General features: G+C 41.5%; 1 protein-coding gene across 2 annotated transcripts in view; it reads left to right on the top strand.

Moving 5' to 3' along the window:
• The first annotated feature begins 1273 nt into the window (after window positions 1-1273).
• LOC129819624 (choline transporter-like protein 4) overlaps window positions 1274-20117 on the top strand; it is a 34186-nt gene continuing 15342 nt past the window's right edge. The window contains exons 1-3 of one of the 2 annotated variants that reach the window (XM_055876027.1): window positions 1274-1538; window positions 14339-14387; window positions 19874-19947. In XM_055876027.1, coding sequence (XP_055732002.1) covers window positions 1493-1538; window positions 14339-14387; window positions 19874-19947 — 169 coding nt within the window. In that variant the 5' untranslated portion in view covers window positions 1274-1492. The remainder of the gene's footprint in view (window positions 1539-14338; window positions 14388-19873; window positions 19948-20117) is intronic. The other variant, XM_055876028.1, reaches the window with a different exon arrangement.

Consider the following 20117-nt stretch of genomic DNA (forward strand, 5'->3'; position numbering starts at 1 on the left):
GTTGCATCACCCAACTTCTGTTAAGCTTCAATTGGCGGACAGATAGCCTTAAATTCTCCTGCAAAATGTCTTGATAATCTTGGGAATTCCTTTTTCCGTCAGAGCAAGCAGTCCAGTTCCTGAGGCAGCAAAGAAGCTCCAAACCATGATGTTTCCTTCACCATACTTTACAGTTGGGATGAGGTTTTGATGTTGGTGTGCTGTGCCTTTTTATTCTCCACAGATGGTTTTGTGTGTTCCTTCCAGACAACTCAACTTAGTTTAATCTTTCCACAGAATATTTTGCCAGTAGCGCTGTGGAACATCCAGATGCTCTTTTGCGAACTTCAGACGTGTAGCAATGTTTTTTGGGGGACAGCAGTGGCTTCCATGGTGTCCTCCCATGAACACCATTCTTGTTAAGTGTTTTACACATCGCAGACCTATCAGAGATGTTGGCATGTCTTTAGCTGACACTAACATCTTAACCTCATTGAGCATTCTGCGCTGTGCTCTTGCAGTCATCTTTGCAGGATGGCCACTCCTACGGAGAGTAGCAACAGTACTGAACTTTCTCCATGTATAGACAATTTGTCTTACCATGGACTGATGAACATCAAGGCTTTTAGAGATACCTTTGTAACCCTTTCCAGCTTTATGCATGTCAACAATTCTTAATCTTGGGTCTTCTGAGACCCAGGCAATGCTTCTGGTGAATAGCAAACTCAAACTTTGTGTGTTTTTTATAGGGCAGGGCAGCTCTAACCAACATCTCTAATCTTGTCTCATTGATTGTACTCCAGGTTAGCTGACTCCTGACTCCAATTAGCTTTTAGAGAAGTCATTAGCCTAGGGGTTCACATACTTTTCCCAACCTACACTGTGAATGTTTAAATTATGTATTCAATATAGACAAGAACAATACAATTAGTGTGTTATTAGTTTAAGCAGACTGTGTTTATTGTTGTGACTTAGATGAAGATCAGATCTAATTTTACGACCAATTTATAGCAAAATCCAATTAATTCCAAAGCGCTCACATACTTCTTCTTGCCACTGTATGTCTCAAACATTATCATACACAATTTTATCATTTTGAACTGAAATGCCATCAGATGTGTTTGTTCAGGTATTTTAAATATAAATATATATAGGCATACAGCCAAATAATCAGAAAAAAAGCAATTTAATTTACTACATGCAGGCCCATCAAACAGCAGGGGGCATTTAGTAAAGGGAGGTCAAGGGGCGGGAATGCTACACTGCGCGTGCAGGCAGGTGCGCGTCACACAACAGGTGCGTTCGTGATGTCACAACCCTAGTTACTGGAGCTCGAGGGAGAAAGATTTATTCAACGCAAGTTTGCTTTTTATGCGCATTAAGTATAGGTAAAGCCTCTCTAAAACGTTGTTTTATACTTGTGTTTTTATTATTTAACTTCGACTTGATTTACTTGGCCATTTAGACGTTTTACACGATTATAAACTAGTAGAGGTGGAGGGAAGGATAGAAAATGGGTAAAAACCTAAAGGAAGAGAACTCGGAGTCGTCAGAATATGGTGAGTTCATTTCACATCGACCGTTACATTACCTGGATTAGTATTTGTCTAACTTCACAGAATAGTGTCATATTCTCTCTCATATTTTTGTTCAATGAAAAATGTTTATTTATTTGTCACTAGCCTAGCCTATTTGCGTTTTTACAGTTCCTTATGAGTGGTGACCCCTAATAGGCTTACCTCCAGAGGTGTCACATTTGGGTCTTTAGCCGATGGCCGCATATCTGAGTAGCCTAATAACAATTTGTGACATTGTCAATTGCTTATTATTCAAGATGTACATATATATATATATATATATATATATATATATATATATATATATATATAATATATATGTACATATATATATATATATATATATATATATATATATATATATATATATATATATATATATATATATATATATATATATATATACTGTATGTAGTTATAGGCAACGTTAATAATTGTTTTCGTGACATTCAAAATGCAAATATATTATTTATTTATTTAGTTTACAAAAATACTTCATCAATCATATACATTTGGTTATTTAATTTTAACGAAATATATTATTTATAAATGCAGCAAAAAAACATTTAGAATTTTACATTTCAATCTGTGATATAAAATCAATTTTCAGTAAGCATTACAGGCTACATCACATCAACTTTCTAACTCAGCTGAATACAACGGAAGGGCACTGATATTGTATGGCATGCCATTGCTTTCATGTAGGTTTTTGCAGTAAATGGGGAAATATAGAGGAGGAAGTTTGAATATTTATTTTATGAAAAATCTGTTTTGTTGTGAGGCATTCATTCTCTGTCAGTCTTCTGTGAGTTGTGGTGTTCCTACGGAACCATGTTTTACATATGTCCATCTCTGGGTGTGCCTGTGTATAAAGGCTCACTGCCTTAGTGTGTCTTATTACCTGTCCACCTTACTCAAGGACTGTATCCCAAATTGCACCCTTTTCCTTATATAGTGTACTGCTTTTGACCAGGACTCATAGGGCCGTTTAAGACATACTCCAAGTTTTTTGCACGAGATGAATGGAGTCTATTGACAGTCTGGGAGTTTTGAAACAGTACCGGGATGCTTGTGTAAACAAATTAAGTTTGTGTAGAGAGCAAGAGCAGAAGAGGAGACAGGAGAGTAAAAGTCATGGGTAAATGAGCAGCAGGTAAACCAAAGTAAAGGCTAGGGCCCATATCAACAAAATGTCTCAGAGGCAAAACATATCCTAGACCATGGTATTCAAAAAGCCACTCCATGTAAATTCAGCTGCCTCTTGGATAAGTAAAGGTCCCAGTGTCCAGTCTGTCCATCCTGTTTGCAATGTTTGACACCCCTGCTCTAGACTGTGTGGTTAATACTGAAAAGCCTACAATAATGGCCTGCTAATCATTGACCAGTCATTAGTGTGAGGTGAGCCAGGCCTAAGCGCAAAGAACATTGGAGAACCAAGTTTGAAAGGCAATGATTCAACTACACAAAGACCACACTAGTTTGAACACTTCTGCTGCTTTTAGCAATATAGTTACAAATGCTGTCGCTAAGGTGCTGGCCCTAGTCTGGTTTTTGTTCATGTGAGATACTGTTAGAACAACATGTCTCTGAGGTCACCCGTGTCATCTATTTTTTAAGAGGCACCATCAGGTTATAATTATTTATTGGTAAGCTAATACTTAGCTACATCTCCACAAAATAGAGAAGGAATGAGTGATGGAAGATGAGGCTAGCTACTGTATATCCTTGTAGTGGGATACATATTTGATATGTATGCATATTATAATATTATATAGACCTCACATGCGATCTTAGCAATTAGCCCATTAAATGAATTATCTGACTCCAAAAGATAATACAGCAATATGCCAGATCCTATGGTTAATCAAATATTATGCATTTAGCTGATCAGGGTCATGAGAATTTTCCATATCAAAGGCAGATATGTGAATTCATTCATTTTACAATGAAATTAAGGCATAAAGCTTAATTTACAAGGCAATACTGACATTAAAAAAAGCATTATTTGACGCATATACAGTACAAGTCAAAAGTTTGGACACACCTACTCATTCCTGGGTTTTTCTTTTTTTTTACTATTTTCTACATTGTAGTATAATAGTGAGACATCAAAACTAAACTCAGCAAAAAAAGAATCGTCCTCGCACTGTCAACTGGGTTTATTTTCAGCAAACTTAACATGTGTAAATATTTGTATGAACATAACACGATTCAACAACTGAGACATAAACTGAACAAGGTCCACAGACATGTGACTAACATAAATGGAGTAATGTGTCCCTGAACAAAGGGGAGGGGGGGGGGGGTCAAAAGTAACAGTCAGTATCTGGTGTGGCCGCCAGCTGCATTGAGTACTGCGGTGCATCTCCTCCTCATGGACTACACCAGATTTGCGAGTTCTTGCTGTGAGATGTTACCCCACTCTTCCACCAAGGCACGTGCAAGTTTCTGGACATTTTTGGGGGGAATGGCCCTAGCCCTCACCCTCTGATCCAACATGTCCCAGATGTGCTCAATGGGATTGCGATCCTGGGCTCTTTAATGGCGATGGCAGAACACTGACATTCCTGTCTTGCAGGAAATCACGCACAGAATGAGCAGTATGGCTGGTGGCATTGTCATGCATCATGTCAGGATGAGCCTGAGGGAGGAGGATGTCGTCCCTGTAACGCACAGCGTTGAGATTGCCTGCAATGACACCAAGCTCAGTCCGATGATGTTGTGACACACCGCCTCAGACCATGACGGACCCTCCACCTCCAAATCGATCCCGCTCCAGAGTACAGGCCTCGGTGTAATGCTCATTCCTTCGACAATAAACGTGAATCCGACCATCACCCCTGGTGAGACAAAACTGCAGCTCGTCAGTGAAGAGCACTTTTTGCCAATCCTGTCTGGTCCAGCGACGGTGGTTTTGTGCCCAAAAGCGACGTTGTTGCCGGTGATGTCTGGTGAAGACCTGCCTTACAACAGGCCTACAAGCCCTCAGTCCAGCATCTCTCAGCCTATTGCAGACAGTCTGAGCACTGATGGAGGGATTGTGCGTTCCTGGTGTAACTCAGGCAGTTGTTGTTGCCATCCTGTACCTGTCCCGCAGGTGTGATGTTCGGATGTACCGATCCTGTGCAGGTGTTGTTACACGTGGTCTGCCACTGCGAGGACGATCAGCTGTCCGTCCTGTCTCCCTGTAGCGCTGTCTTAGGCGTCTCACAGTACCGACATTGCAATTTATTGCCCTGGCCACATCTGCAGTCCTCATGCCTCCTTGCAGCATGCCTAAGGCACATTCACGCAAATGAGCAGGGACCCTGAGTATCTTTCTTTTGTTGTTTTTCAGAGCCAGTAGAAAGGCCTCTTTAGTGTCCTAAGTTTTCATAACTGTGACTTTAATTGCCTACCGTCTGTAAGCTGTTAGTGTCTTAATTCTTATGGCTGCAGTCCCGATATCGGGACCAATATGACAACAGCCAGTGAAAGTGCAGGGCGCCAAATTCAAAAACCAGAAATCTCATAATTAAAATTCCTCAAACATACATGTGTCTTATATCATTTCAAAGGTAATCTTGTTGTTAATCCCACCAAAGTGTGCGATTTTCAAATAAGCTTTTCAGCGAAAGCACTACAAACGATTGTTAGGTCACCACAAAACCAAAAATAATCACAGCCATTTTTCCCAGCAAAATATAGCTTCACAAAAACCAGAATAGAGATAAAATGAATCACTAACCTTCGATTATTGTCATCAGATGACACTCATAGGACTTCATGTTACACAATACATGCGTGTTTTGTTTGATTAAATTCATATTTATATAAAATAATCTGAGTTTACATTGAGGCTACAAGATTCAGTAAATGCAAAAACATCAAGTGACTTTGCATAGCCCATCGTTTCAACATGAATACTCGTCATAAATATAGATGATAATACAAGTTATACACATTGAATTATAGATATACCTCTCCTTAATGCAACCGCTATGTCAGATTTAAAAAAAACTTTAAGGAAAAGTAATTGCTATAATCTTAAACGGCGCTGAAAGTAGCATATCACAGCTGCAAAGATAGCGTCACTATAAACAATGAAATACATGATAAATATTTCATTACCTTTGTTGGTCTCGATCAGAAAGCACAGCAACAATAAATGTTTGTTTTGTTCGAAAAAATCCGTTATTTATGTCCAATTGTTAGCACGTGTCCAAACGCTAATTCTGGTCAGCTTCATATCGGACAAAAACTTCAAAATGTGATATTACCGATCGAAGAAACATTTCAAACTAAGTACTGAATCAATCATTAGGATGTTTTTAACATATAGCTTCAATAAAGTTCCAACCGGAGTATTCCTTCTTTTCTGTGTGAGCCATGGAACGTCAGTGGTTTGCTTGAGGAAAAGTCATGATAAGCGCATGCCTGCTTGATGGACACCTGACTGATTCTGCTCTCATTCTCTCCCACAACATCATAGAAGTCTCATTGGAATTTCTATTGATTGCTGACATCTAGTGGAACCCCTAGGCAGTGCAACCTCAGTCCTAAGTCAATTGGATTTCTTTAGGGACTCTGGTGAATACAGACAAGCTCAGATAACTGACTTCCTGTTTTGATTTCAACTCAGAATTTTGCCTGCCAATATGACTTCTGTTAATCTCACAGACATAATTCAAACAGTTTTAGAAACTTTGGAGTGTTTTCTATCCAATACTAATAATAATATGCAAATATTAGAAACTATGACTAAGGAGCAGGCCGTTTGAAATGGGCACCTTTCATCCAAGCTACTCAATACTGCCCCTGCAGCCATAACAAGTTTTTAACGATCGTTCCACAGGTGCATGTTCATTAATTGTTCATGGTTCATTTGAACAAGCATGGGAAACAGTGTTTAAACCCTTTACAATGAAGATCTGTGAAGTGATTTGGATTTTTACGACTCATCTTTGAAAGACAGGGTCTTGAAATGGGACATTTCTTTTTTTGCTGAGTTTATATTAGGGCTGTCCCCGACCCCAAAAAATCTTGGTCCACGAAGAATCCTCAGTTCTTTCGACCAATTCTGCCTATAGGACGGGAGGAGCAAAATGGAGTCGTGGTCAGATTTGCCGAAGGGAGGGCAGGGGAGGGCCTTGTATGCATTGCGGAAGTTAGCGTAGCAGTGATCCAGTGTATTGCCCGCACGAGTCCTACAATCAATATGCTGATAGAATTTAGGTAGCCTTGTTCTCAAATTTGCTTTGTTAAAATCCCTAGCTAGAATAAATGCAGCCTCAGCATATATGGTTTCGAGTTTGCATAGAGTCCAGTGAAGTTCCTTGAGGGCCGTCATGGTATCGGCTTGAGGGGGGATATACATGGCTGTGACAATAACTGACGAGAATTCTCTTGGGAAATAATATGGTCGGCATTTGATTGTGAGGAATTCTAGATCAGGTGAACAAAAGTACTTGAGTTCCTGTATGTTGTTACGATCACACCATGAGTCTATAATCATAAAGCATACACCCCCGACCCTTCTTCTTTACAGAGTAATGTTTATTTCTGTAGGCACGACGCAAAGAATCCAGGTGGCTGTACTGACTCCGACAACATATCCCGAGAGAGCCATGTTTCCGTGAAACAGAGTATGTTACAGTCCCTGATGTCTCTCTGGAAAGCAATCCTTGCCCTAGTTTCGTCTACCTTGTTTTCTAGAGACTGGACATTGACGAGTAATGTACTTGGAAGCGGTGGGTAGTGTGCACGCCTCCAAAGTCTGACCAGGAGGCCGCTCCGTCTACCTCTTCTGCGGCGACGTTGTTTTGGGTCAGCCTATAGGATCAGATCAAATGCCCTGGGTGGTGGTGCGAACAAAGTATCTGCTTCAGTAAAGTCATATTCCTGGTCGTAATGTTGATAAGTTGACGTCGCTCTGATATCCAATAGTTCTTCCCGGCTGTATGTAATAACACTTAAGATTTTCTGGGCAAGCAATGTAAGAAATGATACATAAACTAAATACTGCATAGTTAACTAAGGACTAGATACGAGGCGACCCTCTCTGTCGGCGTCATCTTGCCGAACGGTAGGCTTATGTGGTAAGCCTACCATTCGAAAATCACCAAAAAATTACGTCCAAAAGAAGTCTGCTCGTACTTACTAGGGTGTAGCCTACCATGTTGGCCCGCAATAGAATTTTATGAATGCCCATCCATGTGGTAGGCCCACCGTCTGTAAAACAGGCTATTGCATTGGCTTTATTAGTCCTGATTCTTATGACTAATCAATTTGGCTATTTAAGCCTTGAATATCAGCTATCCAACTTTATCAGGAGTTATCGCGAGCCTATTTGAAATGTTTAAACAGCAGGAAATGCTGAAATATTTTATTTTTCACTATGATCAGCTTGTCAAATGTACAGATACAAATGTGAAACCACTGATCATGACAATGGGGTGAAACTCCTGGACAGCAGTTGTGATTGTCCATTTTACTTTGACATGTCCTGTTTTTAGGATATGTTGCTTTGCTAACATGACAGTTTATTTTTTTTATTTGATTGAGCGCCATTTAGGTTAGGCTATTTGATCTGAGAAACCTGCATGATGTAAAAATCTGTCATACATTTTATCTCCAGCCTGTAGGCTTCAGAAAAGGCTACATACTCTACCATATCCCATATCTGCTACATGATTTATGTTAATTTTTTGACTGAACGTTGGTGGAGCGCTGCAGAGATTCGTCTCTCCAACAGCACCCTGGAGAGGTGTGCTGGGAATGGACAAGCAAAATATTTTGTGGGCCTGCCTTTGACAAAGTGGGAAATGCTCATCAAAGGCCAGCATCAGTGCCCATAAGCCACTGATTGAAATAATTCTACTCAAAAACAATTACAATTTATGTGAGGTTTTATGTGTTGTTGTTGGAGGTGCGTCTGGGTCAGTTTAGCTCAGAAAATGCTGCCCTGGTCAATCTGCCGCAATAGGCGGCCGCCTAATCGTGCCTAATGAGTGGGCAGGCTGTGCCTATAGCATATCATAATCGCATCAATAAATTGGTTATAACAAACGCAACGCATACGCAAGCAGTGTGGGTGCAATGATTGAATAACATGTATGTGTACATTTATTTTGCAATGCTCGCGCACGCAACGTGTCCGGTTTGGGCATGGTGTTAGGCATACAGCTCGATGGTGGTTTTGCAAGGCAGCTATACTAAGCCTACTAAGGAAAATGGCATTATTATTATTATTATTAACAATAAGGAGATCAAGAAAAAGGAGCCTTATTGTAAATATAATTTTTCCGACAATTTGGAACAGTGTAAACACTAAATAAATAATAATAAATCTGGTTGTTATAATGAAAAAAAGTGTAAACCTTTATTAAAGCAAAGATTAAATTCAGCCGGATTTGTTGAAATTGTTTACTTGAAATGTGAGGCTTGGTGCTCATGGAATCAGTTGGCTATTAAACAAACCCTCAAACAGGCAACAGAAGCAGAACCTGTCTTATTTCTGTAGCTGTATTGATGATTTATAAAGCCAGGCACATTTAAGTTAGGCTATTGATTATAGACCTAATTAAGTTCAGGTTACCTCTCTCCTCACTTTTCTTAGACAATAAGGCAAGGGCTGTTTTCTCATCTCCTCATTCTCTGCTGCTGCCTCCACGCATTGTTCTCAACACCAATATGCTAGTTAATGTTGCTATTATGCACATAGCAACATGGTCCAGGAAAAGGCACCAATTCAACAGCACACTGATTTATTTCAGAACCATGGACAGCGACCGCTATCCAACGCGGGAGAAAACACATTTGTTATAAAATAATATAATTTTTCTTATTGTTGCACTATTGTTTATGTAATCTAACCATATACAATTTCAGTAGCACATGTCTTAAACTAATGGACTGTGCCATCCCCACTGCCTCCACAATGGATCAGTCCACTCAGCACAAATCAGACAGGTGTCTTGTACACCATGAGATGTGTGTGTGTGTGTGTGTGTGTGTATATACACTGCTCAAAAAAATAAAGGGAACACTTAAACAACACAATGTAACTCCAAGTCAATCACACTTCTGTGAAATCAAACTGTCCACTTAGGAAGCAACACTGATTGACAATAAATTTCACATGCTGTTGTGCAAATGGAATAGACAACAGGTGGAAATTATAGGCAATTAGCAAGACACCCCCAATAAAGGAGTGGTTCTGCAGGTGGTGACCACAGACCACTTCTCAGTTCCTATGCTTCCTGGCTGATGTTTTGGTCACTTTTGAATGCTGGCGCTGCTTTCACTCTAGTGGTAGCATGAGACAGAGTCTACAACCCACACAAGTGGCTCAGGTAGTGCAGCTCATCCAGGATGGCACATCAATGCGAGCTGTGGCAAAAAGGTTTGCTGTGTCTGTCAGTGTAGTGTCCAGAGCATGGAGGCGCTACCAGGAGACAGGCCAGTACATCAGGAGACGTGGAGGAGGCCGTAGGAGGGCAACAACCCAGCAGCAGGACCGCTACCTCCGCATTTCACTTCGGGGGCCGGGCCGCCCTACATCCTTTCCTCAAGCCTCCATTTCTGCATTAAAAGAGGGTGGTGTGTGTAGGCCTACCTTAAGTCTCACAGTAAAAGTTCATCACTTAATTGGTTGACTTATGCTGGCCTTGACAGCCCAATGCACTGTTTCCTCATAGGCACTGGTATGCATGCGCGTATACACGCACACACATGCACACAACTAACTATGCGGTCTAATATACCCTCCCAAAAAGTAATCACAATGCTACATCATAACCCATACATCAGTATCTCTAATTGGACTAGAGCCAGACCAATATGTTTTTTGGGGGTCCGACACTGTTTCCGTTTTTTGGGGGGACAAAACGTACTTTTGGTCATATCGTGTTTATCGATATGTGGATACCTGCAAGAATTATGGGCATTAATATGGAGTTGGTCCTCCCTTTGCTGCTATAACTTTTCACTAGATGTTGGAACATTGCTGCAGGGACTTGCTTCCATTCAGCCAAGAACATTAGTTAGGTCGAGCACTGATGTTGGGCGATTAGGCCTGGCTCGCAGTCGACGTTCCAATTCATCCCAAAGGTGTTCGATGGGGTTGAGGTCAGGGCCCTGTGTAGGCCAGTCAAGTTCTTCCACACCGATCTCGACAAACCATTTCTGTATGGACCTCGCTTTGTGCGCAGGGGAATTGTCATGCTGAGACAGGAAAATGTTTGAAGCCCAGAATCGTCTAGAATGTCATTGTATGCTGTAGTGTTAAGATTTCCCGTAACTCGAACGAAGGGGCCTATCCCGAACCATGAATAACAGCCCCGGCACTATGCATTGGGGCAGGTAGCGTTCTCCTGGCAATCCTCCAAACCCAGATTCGTCCGTCATACTTCCAAATGGTGAAGCGTGATTTATCACTCCAGAGAACACGTTTCCACTGCTTCAGAGTCCGATGGTGGCGAGCTTTACACCACTCCAGCCGACGATTGGCATTGTGCATGATCTTAGGCTTGTGTGCGGCTGCTCCTCCATGGAAACCCATTTCATGAAGCTCCTGATGAACAGTTCTTGTGCTGACGTTGCTTCCAGAGGTCGTTTGGAACTCGGTAGTGAGTGTTGCAACTGAGGACAGACGATTTTGCGCTATGCGCGTCAGCACTAGGCGGTCCCAGCCGCTAAGTGGACTACCACTTAGCGGCTGAGCCATTGTTGCTCCTAGACATTTCCACTTCGCAATAACAGCACTTACATTTGACCAGGGCAGCTCTAGCAGGGCAGACATTTTACTTGTTGGAAAGATGGCATCCTATGACGCTGCCACGTTGAAAGTCACTGAGCTCTTCAGAAAGGCTATTCTACTGCCAATGTTTGTCTATGGCGATTGCATGGCTGTGTGCTCGATTTTATACACCTGTCAGCAACGGGTGTGGCTTAAATAGCTGAATCCACTAATGTGAAGGAATGTCCACATACACTATATATACAAAAGTATCTTCCGATATACTGTTTTACAGAGGGGAAATTAAAGCGTCATTTTTCCACAAAGAGTTCTCATAAATTGTCATCTCAAAGAGCAACTGTCCAAGAAACATGCTTCAGATGTTGATTTCTTACATTGTGACAATAATGGCATCATGAAAATGCCCGCAAATGTTCAGATAAGCATGCGATTCCCTTTTTTCATCCTATTATTGCATATCAGGTTATCTGCAGGTACCGATTTATAATGATGAAAGGCTAATATTTGACGATAATATTGGTGAACCGATATACCTGTCAGGCTCTAAATTGGACAAAAAATGTGGTGATTCTTTTACGTCACCACACTATCCAAAGCCAAATTAATTGAAATCACCTACAGACATACACATTGTTTGGGCCTTTGTATTAGTAAAAATGCCCTTACGACTGAGGTCCAAGTTTTGTAGGGTCCAAACATTTCTATTCTTTATGGGATCAGACGGTGGTAAAAAGCAGGGAGTATAAACACATCAGGAAAGGGTCACTGCCAGTCAGTTTCCAGGTTGTGTTTTGCCCTAAACAGACAGCATTGTATTCTACTGTAATCTGATATTCATTTACAGCCGGCAATGAGGCAGAGGAACAGGTTTCTTTGTTTGGGGGCAAGCAAATCGAGTCTCTCTGACTTTCACTGTGTACAAGGCTTAGCTGAAAATGCAGTGGATGCTATATTGAATATTCTATTAGATGTGTATGGTTATGTGTATTCTGTCAGTTGGAAGCCAACTGCATGCCTCAGTCTAAAGCTTTCATACAGTAGGCCTTGTACTTAGTAGCCGCAAAACAAACAGTATGATTGTCAATATCATATACCTTTTATTGTGTACTCACTACAAAGCTTCAGTTTTCACTAATCTCCGGGAAGTTGTTACTAAAACATTGAGCTCCCATAAAACAGGATTAGTAGGTATATAGGATGTAAAGGTTTCGTCCAATAATAGTTAATATATTCTGTCAATTAAGCATGATTAATTTATTTGATATTTAGGTATTTTTAGATCACACCGCAGTGTGAGACATTGTAGGCCATGGACCTAATGAACAGGCCTACATTGTAATGTAAATTCACTAACTCTAAGCCATAGATGCTGACTTCATTGTAGACATGAGTGCTTTGCTTGCTTCCAATCAGTGAATGGTGTAATGTCCAACTAGACTTGGCCTGATACTTTATCCTATAGTAGCCTAAATGAAAAAATAAACAGCACGCTCAACTGCATATTCCTTGGACAGAACTGCAAGGTTCAACAGGTGCTGTATCTTTAATTTGTCATTTTATGAAGGTATTTTATTCTGGTATTTTGATTGGTTTATTGTGAGGAGTCCATGAGACCAAGAACAACATCTCTTAGAAATGTTTGGCTTGCTAAGTAAAATATAAACCAAACAAAGGTAATTGCTTACTGTGATAAGGGGAATGTTGTCCATTTTGAGTAGGGCTTTGACGATATCAGTATCATAATAATTTTTCCATTGCAAAAATGAAAACACGAAGCAGATCCAACTCTGTGGTCCTTTTTAAATACCTGCTGTATGTAAAATATTGTGTGCTATAGCTTGGAAAATAAATAAATACATTAAAATAAAACATTTAACAAGGCAAGTCAGTTAAGAACAAATTCTTATTTACAATGACGGCCAACCCCGGCCAACCCCTAACCCGGACGACGCTGGGCCAATTGTGCACCGCCCTATGGGACTCCCAATCGTGGCCGGTTGTGATACAGCCTGGATTCGAACCAGGGTCTGTAGTGACACCTGTAGCACTGAGATGCAGTGCTTTAGACCGCTGCGCCACTCGGGAGCCCTATAAATAAATGTGACTCTGGATGACAACATAATGATCTTTGTTTCCAACATTAGGGCTGTTTCGTGTTTTGGTTCCTTGCCACGATACTAACGTGCAAAGCGATACTGGTTTTGTCCCGGCCTTAGTTGTGAGTGACACAGGGTTTCAGTGGAAAATGTCTGATGGAATATTTTTGGGAGATCGCTTTCAAAAGTCACTGCTCTGCTTTGAGCCTAGTCCCTCAATCTTTGAATTCAAATTCAATTCAAATCTCCCTTATCACATACAGCCCCTTCTTTTTAGTTTAAGGCTACCTTACTTTTAAGGGTGTGTAAACCGTCAAATTTGCCATAAAAACATTGACTTATGCAATGTAGAGCTTAAAAGAGAGGAATGATGAAAGATGTATATCTTAATAGTTCTCTTTCACCATATCTTGCTCTCTATTTTTCTTAATTGGCCAACTCTTGAGAGTTGCCCTAGTGTTCCAGAAAGTGACTCTAAGCAATGTAATTCCTGTAACCCAATCATCATCATCAACCCAGTCATCACCACCAAAACTATCCAGTGTATGTACAGATTGTTTGACCTATAAAGATGTGTCAAGGTCTTATTGTTTTTGCTACATTTCCTCCTTCTCAAGCTGAAGACTGTCGCTCATCAACTCAATGAGTTGCATACTAACAAAGGCCACTCTCGCTGCATAGCAACACCCTACCCCCCCTCAACGAACCCTCAAACTCACAGGCACGCAATTCTCTCCATAGACTCTCATGTACAGTGGAGCTCTTTTGAATATCAATGCAAATTGCCATTGCCGAGATGTTTTCCCTATGTATTCGATCTGATCTGTGTAAACAAGGAACAATTACACACTGCTATCAGGTGTTTGTGTTAAGTCATTGTAAATACCTTCAGAAAAGATATTTCAATTATGTTATTGACCCATTATCTCACTGCCTTTTCTTTTCAGGGGAACCTGCTCAGTATGACCCCACCTTCAATGGACCCATTCAGAAAAGGTAGCCTTTTCCACTAAGTATCTCTTTCAATTCAATTTCAATTTAAAGGGCTTTATTGGCATGGGAAACACATGTTTACATTGTCAAAGCAATTGAAATAAATCAAATCAAAATGTATTAGTTACAAATGCTTACTTACGAGCCCCTAACCAACAATGCAGTTAAAAAAAATATGGATAAGAAATAAAAGTAACAGGTAATTAAAGAGTAGCAGAAAAATAACAATAGCGAGACTATATACAGGGGGGTACCGGTACAGAGTCAATGTGGGGGGGCACCGGTTAGTTGAGTTAATATGTACATGTAGGTAGAGTTATTAAAGGGAGATGATAACAACAGAGAGTAGTAGTGGTGTAAAAGGGAGGGTGGGGTCAATGCAAATAGTCTAGGTAGCCATTTGAGTAGGTGTTCAGGAGTCTTATGGCTTGGGGGTAGAAGCTATTTAGAAGCGTCTTGGACATAGACTTGGCGCTCTGGTACCGCTTGCTGTACAGTAGCAGAGAGAACTGTCTATGACTTGGGTGGCTGGAGTCTTTGACAATTTGTAGGTCCTTCCTCTCACACCGCCTGGTATAGCGGTCCTGGGTGGCAGGAAGCTTGGCCCCAGTGATGTACTGGGCTGTTCACACTACCTTCTGTAGTGCCTTGTGGTCGGAGGCAGAGCAGTTGCCATACCAGGCAGTGATGCAACCAGTCAGGATGCTCTCGATGGTGCAGCTGTAGAACCTTTTGAGGATCCATGCCAAATCTTTTCAGTCTCTTGAGGGGGAATAGGTTTTGTTGTGCCTTCTTCACAACTGTCTTGGTGTGCTTGACCATGTTAGTTTGTTGATGATGTGGACACCAAGGAACTTGAAGCTCTCAACCTACTCCACTACACCCCCGTCGATGAGAATGGGGGCGTGCTCGGTCCTCTTTTTTCCTGTAGTCCACAATCATCTCCTTTGTCTTGATGACGTTGAGGGAGAGGTTTTTGTCCTGGCACCACCTCAGTGCAGATGTTGCCTGTAATTCATGGCTTCTGGTTGGGGTATGTACTTATGGTCACTGTGGGGATGACGTCATTGATGCACTTATTGATGAAGCCAATGACTGATGTGGTGTACTCTTCAATGCCATTGGAGGAATCCCAGAACATATTCCAGTCTGTGCTAGCAAAAGTCCTGTAGCTTAGCAGCTGCTTCATCTGACCACTTTTTTTTATTGATATAGTCACTGGTGCTTCCTTTAATTTTTGCTTGTAAGCAGGAATCAGGAGGATAGAATTATGGTCAGATTTTCCAAATTTTAGGGTGAGGGAGAGCTTTGTATGCATCTCTGTGTGTGGAGTATAGGTGGTCCAGAGTTTTTCCCCTCTGGTTGCACATTTAACATGCTGGCAGAAATTTGGTAAAATGGATTTAAGTTTTCCTGCATTAAAGTCCCCGGCTACTAGGAGCACCGACTCTGGGTGAGCGTTTTCTTGTTTGCCTATGGCGGAATACAGCTCATTCAATAATGTCTTACTACCACATTCAGAGGGTGGCACTATGTAAACAGTTACGAAAAATAGGTGGGTAGATAGTGTGGTCTACAGTTTATCATGAGATACTCTACATCAGACGAGCAATAGCTCGAGACTTCCTTAGATATCGTGTACCGGCTGTTATTTACAAAAATACATAGTCCGCCGCCCTGTCTTACCAGAGGCTGCTGTTCTATCCTGCCGGTACAGCGTATAACCAGCCAGCTGTATGTTGATAATGCCGTCATTCAGCCACAACTCCGTGAAACATAGGATATTAGTTTTGAATGTCCCGTTGGTAGTTTAATCTTCTGCGTAGGTCATCGATTTATTCTCCAAAGATTGCACGTTTATGGAAGGAAGTGGGAGTTTATTCGATCACCTTCGAATTCTCAGAAAGCAGCCCACCGTCTGGCCCCTTTTTCTCCGGCTTCTCTTCACGCAAATCACAGGGATCTGGGCCTGTTCCCGAGGATGCAGTATATCGTTCGCGTTGGGGTGGTCAGACTCGTTAAAGGAAAAAAAGGATTCTGCCAGTCGGTGGTGAGTAATCGCAATCCTGATGTCCAGAAGTTATTTTTGGTCATAAGAGACTGTAGCAGCAGCATTATGTACAAAATAATAAAAAAAAAAGTTAAACAACGCAAATAAACGAACAAAAAACACAGCCGTTTGGGGACACGTACAGTGGGGAGAACAAGTATTTGATACACTGCCGATTTTGCAGGTTTTCCTACTTACAAAGCATGTAGAGGTCTGTAATTTTTATCATAGGTACACTTCAACTGTGAGAGACGGAATCTAAAACAAAACTCCAGAAAATCACATTGTATGATTTTTAAGTAATTAATTTGCATTTTATTGCATGACATAAGTATTTGATACATCAGAAAAGCAGAACTTAATATTTGGTACAGAAACCTTTGTTTGCAATTACAGAGGTCATACGTTTCCTGTAGTTCTTGACCAGGTTTGCGCACACTGCAGCAGGGATTTTGGCCCACTTCTCCATACAGACCTTCTCCAGATCCTTCAGGTTTCGGGGCAGTTGCTGGGCAATACGGACTTTCAGCTCTCTCCAAAGATTTTCTATTGGGTTCAGGTCTGAAGACTGGCTAGGCCACTCCAGGACCTTGAGATGCTTCATTGTTTTCGCTGAGGAACTGTATGAGTCTGCTGTTAATGATAATGCAGAGGATTTTCCCAGGGTTACTGTTGACGCATATCCCACTGTAGTTATTGGGGTCAAATTTGTCTCCACTTTTGTGGATTGGGATGATCAGTCCTTGGTTTCAAATATTGGGGGAGATGCCAGAGCTGAGGATGATGTTAAAGAGTTTAAGTATAGCCAATTGGAATTTGTAGTCCTGTATATTTTATCATTTCATTTAGGATGCCATCAACCCCACAGGCCTTTTTGGATTGGAGGGTTTGTATTTTGTCCTGTAGTCCATTCAATGTCATTGGAGAATCCAGTGGGTTCTGGTAGTCTTTAATAGTTGATCCTAAGATTTGTATTTGTATTTGATCATGTATATGTTTTTGCTGTTTGTTCTTTGTTATTGAGACAAAATGATCGGAGAAGTGGTTTATCCATACATCTCAGTTTTGGATAGATAACTCTTCGTGTTTGTTTTGAGTTTTCCATTTTTCCCAGAAGTGGTTCAATTCTATGTATTCTTCAATTACATTGAGCTGATTTCTGACGTGCTGTTCTTTCTTTTTCCGTAGTGTATTTCTGTATTGTTTTAGTGATTCACCATAGTGAAGGCGTAGGCTCAGGTTTTCTTGGTCTGTATGTTTTTGGTTGGATAGGTTTCTCAATTTCTTTCTTAGGTTTTTATATTCTTCATCAAACCATTTGTTATTATGTTCATTTTCTTAGGTTGTCTACTTGACATTTTTAGATTTGATAGAGAAGCTGAGAGGTCAAAACCTGTTTAGGTTTTCTACTGCCAAATGTATACCTTCACTATTACAGTGAAACATTTTGTCTAGGAAATTGTCTAGATGGGATTGAATTTGTTGTTGCCTAATAGTTTATTGGTAGATTTCCACACTACTTTCCATCCATCTATAGCATTTCTTAATATTATTAATTTCCATTTGCTTTGTTGCCTCATGATTTAGCATAGCTTTGTTCAAGGAGTGTGATTTTTCTGTGATCTGAGACTCTGGGTTGAGGTCAGTGATAAAGTAGTCTACGGTACTACTGCGAAGAGATGAGCTATAGGTGTACCTACCATAGAAGTCCCCTTGAAGCCTACCATTGACTATGTAGATACCCAGCGTCCGACAGAGCTGCAGGAGTTGTGACCCGTTTTTGCTGTTTATGTTGTCGTAGTTGTGTCGAGGGAGGTATATGGGGGAGGGAATGCTGTCACCTCCAGGTAGGTCTTTGTCCCCCTGTGTGCTAAGGGTGTCAGGTTCTGGCATTTAGGTCGCCACAGACTAGTACATGTCCCTGGGCCTGGAAATGTTTGATCTCCCCCTCTAGGATAGAGAAGCTGTCATCGTTAAAGTATGGGGATTATTAGGGGGATATAAGTTTGGTGGATGGGATGCTGTGGTCTGGGTGTAGGTCCTCTTGGTGTCGGCTCTCTCGGTGCAGGTCCTTCGGGAGGGAGTCTTGCAGGTCCTTCGGGAGGGAGTCTTGCAGGTCTGGGAGGGTGTCTCGCTGGTCTGGACAGGGTGTCCGTTGCTCCTGTGTGTGGTGCTGGGGCTACGGTTTGAGGGTGACGTCCTTCAGGGTACTGGAAAAAGTTGGGATTGCTGCCTTGTAGAGGTGGACCTGGTTGTAAAGGCTGGGGTGGAGTGGTGGGCCAGGTAGACATTAGCTTGAGGCACAGTCTCGCAAAATGCTTGCATTCACTCGCTGTATGGTGGAAGGGTGAACGTTTTTTCATGGTAGCAGGGTGGAGATCACCACTTGTGTGTTGGGGAAAGTGGAAGAAGCTTTTTCAACCCTAGTCTGTCCTCTGACAACAGCTCCAGGGCATGCCTAGTGTTTGGGCACCAGAGTTTAGCCACTTTGTGTTTGGGGAAAAAGTTTATCCTCTTGAATGTATTTGCCATTTGAGTCAATGAGGAACACAATCTCTAGCTTTGTGTTCTTAGTGGATGTGTGGGGGTTGTCAAGAGGGCTATCGCGGGGGCTGTTAGGATGGGGTGGGGTGTCCGTTGGGTTGGTGGGTCCCGTGTTGTCTGTCCCGTTGTGGTTTGTGTCTGAGGTGGGCTGTTCTGCTGGCTTCTCTGGGGGAGTGTCCTGGGCTGTGAAACTGCCATTGTTGGGCTCAAGAGTTTTCACACATCTGACTTCACACTTCAGTGCTAATTGAAGTTGCAGCCAGGTCTATTCTGTCCTAGCAGCTTGGTAGCTTAGTATACTTATTTACTTAGTTTTATAAAACAAAATTACCTATAGATTATTGTCATTTTACTTTTTGGCTTCAGAAGGAGCTTTAGACTGAATATTACTCACTCTGTTTTGTGTTGGATGGTATTTTCCAGGTTCCGCTGTGTTTCTTCTGCAGGTTTTGGTTTGTTAGAAGTCTTTTTCTTGATAGTCCTTGGTAGTAATAGTCCATTCAGGTAATTTTGTCCAAATTCAAGGTTTTATGTATGGAATTTTTATTTGGATTGAAGGTTTTGATGTTGAGGTTAGTCCTTGCGGGAAAAAATGCAAGTTTATCTATATTTATCCAACTATAATTCTATCTTTTTGCAGAAGAACTCAGGAGCCCATGAGCTCACTACCTCTCTCTCTCAATAATTTTGTCTCTTGCTCTCTACAAGGCATACAGAGCCTACCAAGCTACAAAGCCCTAACTACCACTATCTCTGTGTGCAAATTGCCCATTGTATGTCTCAAGTGCCTTTCGTAGGCACACTTTCTGTCACATATTTTTCAGCCTGGGGGCATTTATGCCACAGCAATGCTCAAAATCACTATGTGTGTCATTGTATTTCCATTCTCCCTCAGAGGTTGCACTGACATCATCTGCTGTGTTCTCTTCATTGTCGTCATCCTTGGCTACATGGCGGTGGGGATTTTGGGTAAGATGGGCCTTCTACGCACCTCCCATCTCTCTCAGCCCCTCTCACATTTTCTCTCACACACTCATCATACTCATTCTGTATGTGTTGCTGTATTTTGTTTTCTCTCTTTAGCTCAGCCTCTTTCGCTCTTTCTCTCTCTTTTTCTCTCACTATTAGATGACGTCTGA

This window comes from Salvelinus fontinalis, chromosome 22 (genome assembly GCF_029448725.1).
Source record: "Salvelinus fontinalis isolate EN_2023a chromosome 22, ASM2944872v1, whole genome shotgun sequence".
NCBI classification, from domain to species: Eukaryota; Metazoa; Chordata; class Actinopteri; order Salmoniformes; family Salmonidae; genus Salvelinus; species Salvelinus fontinalis.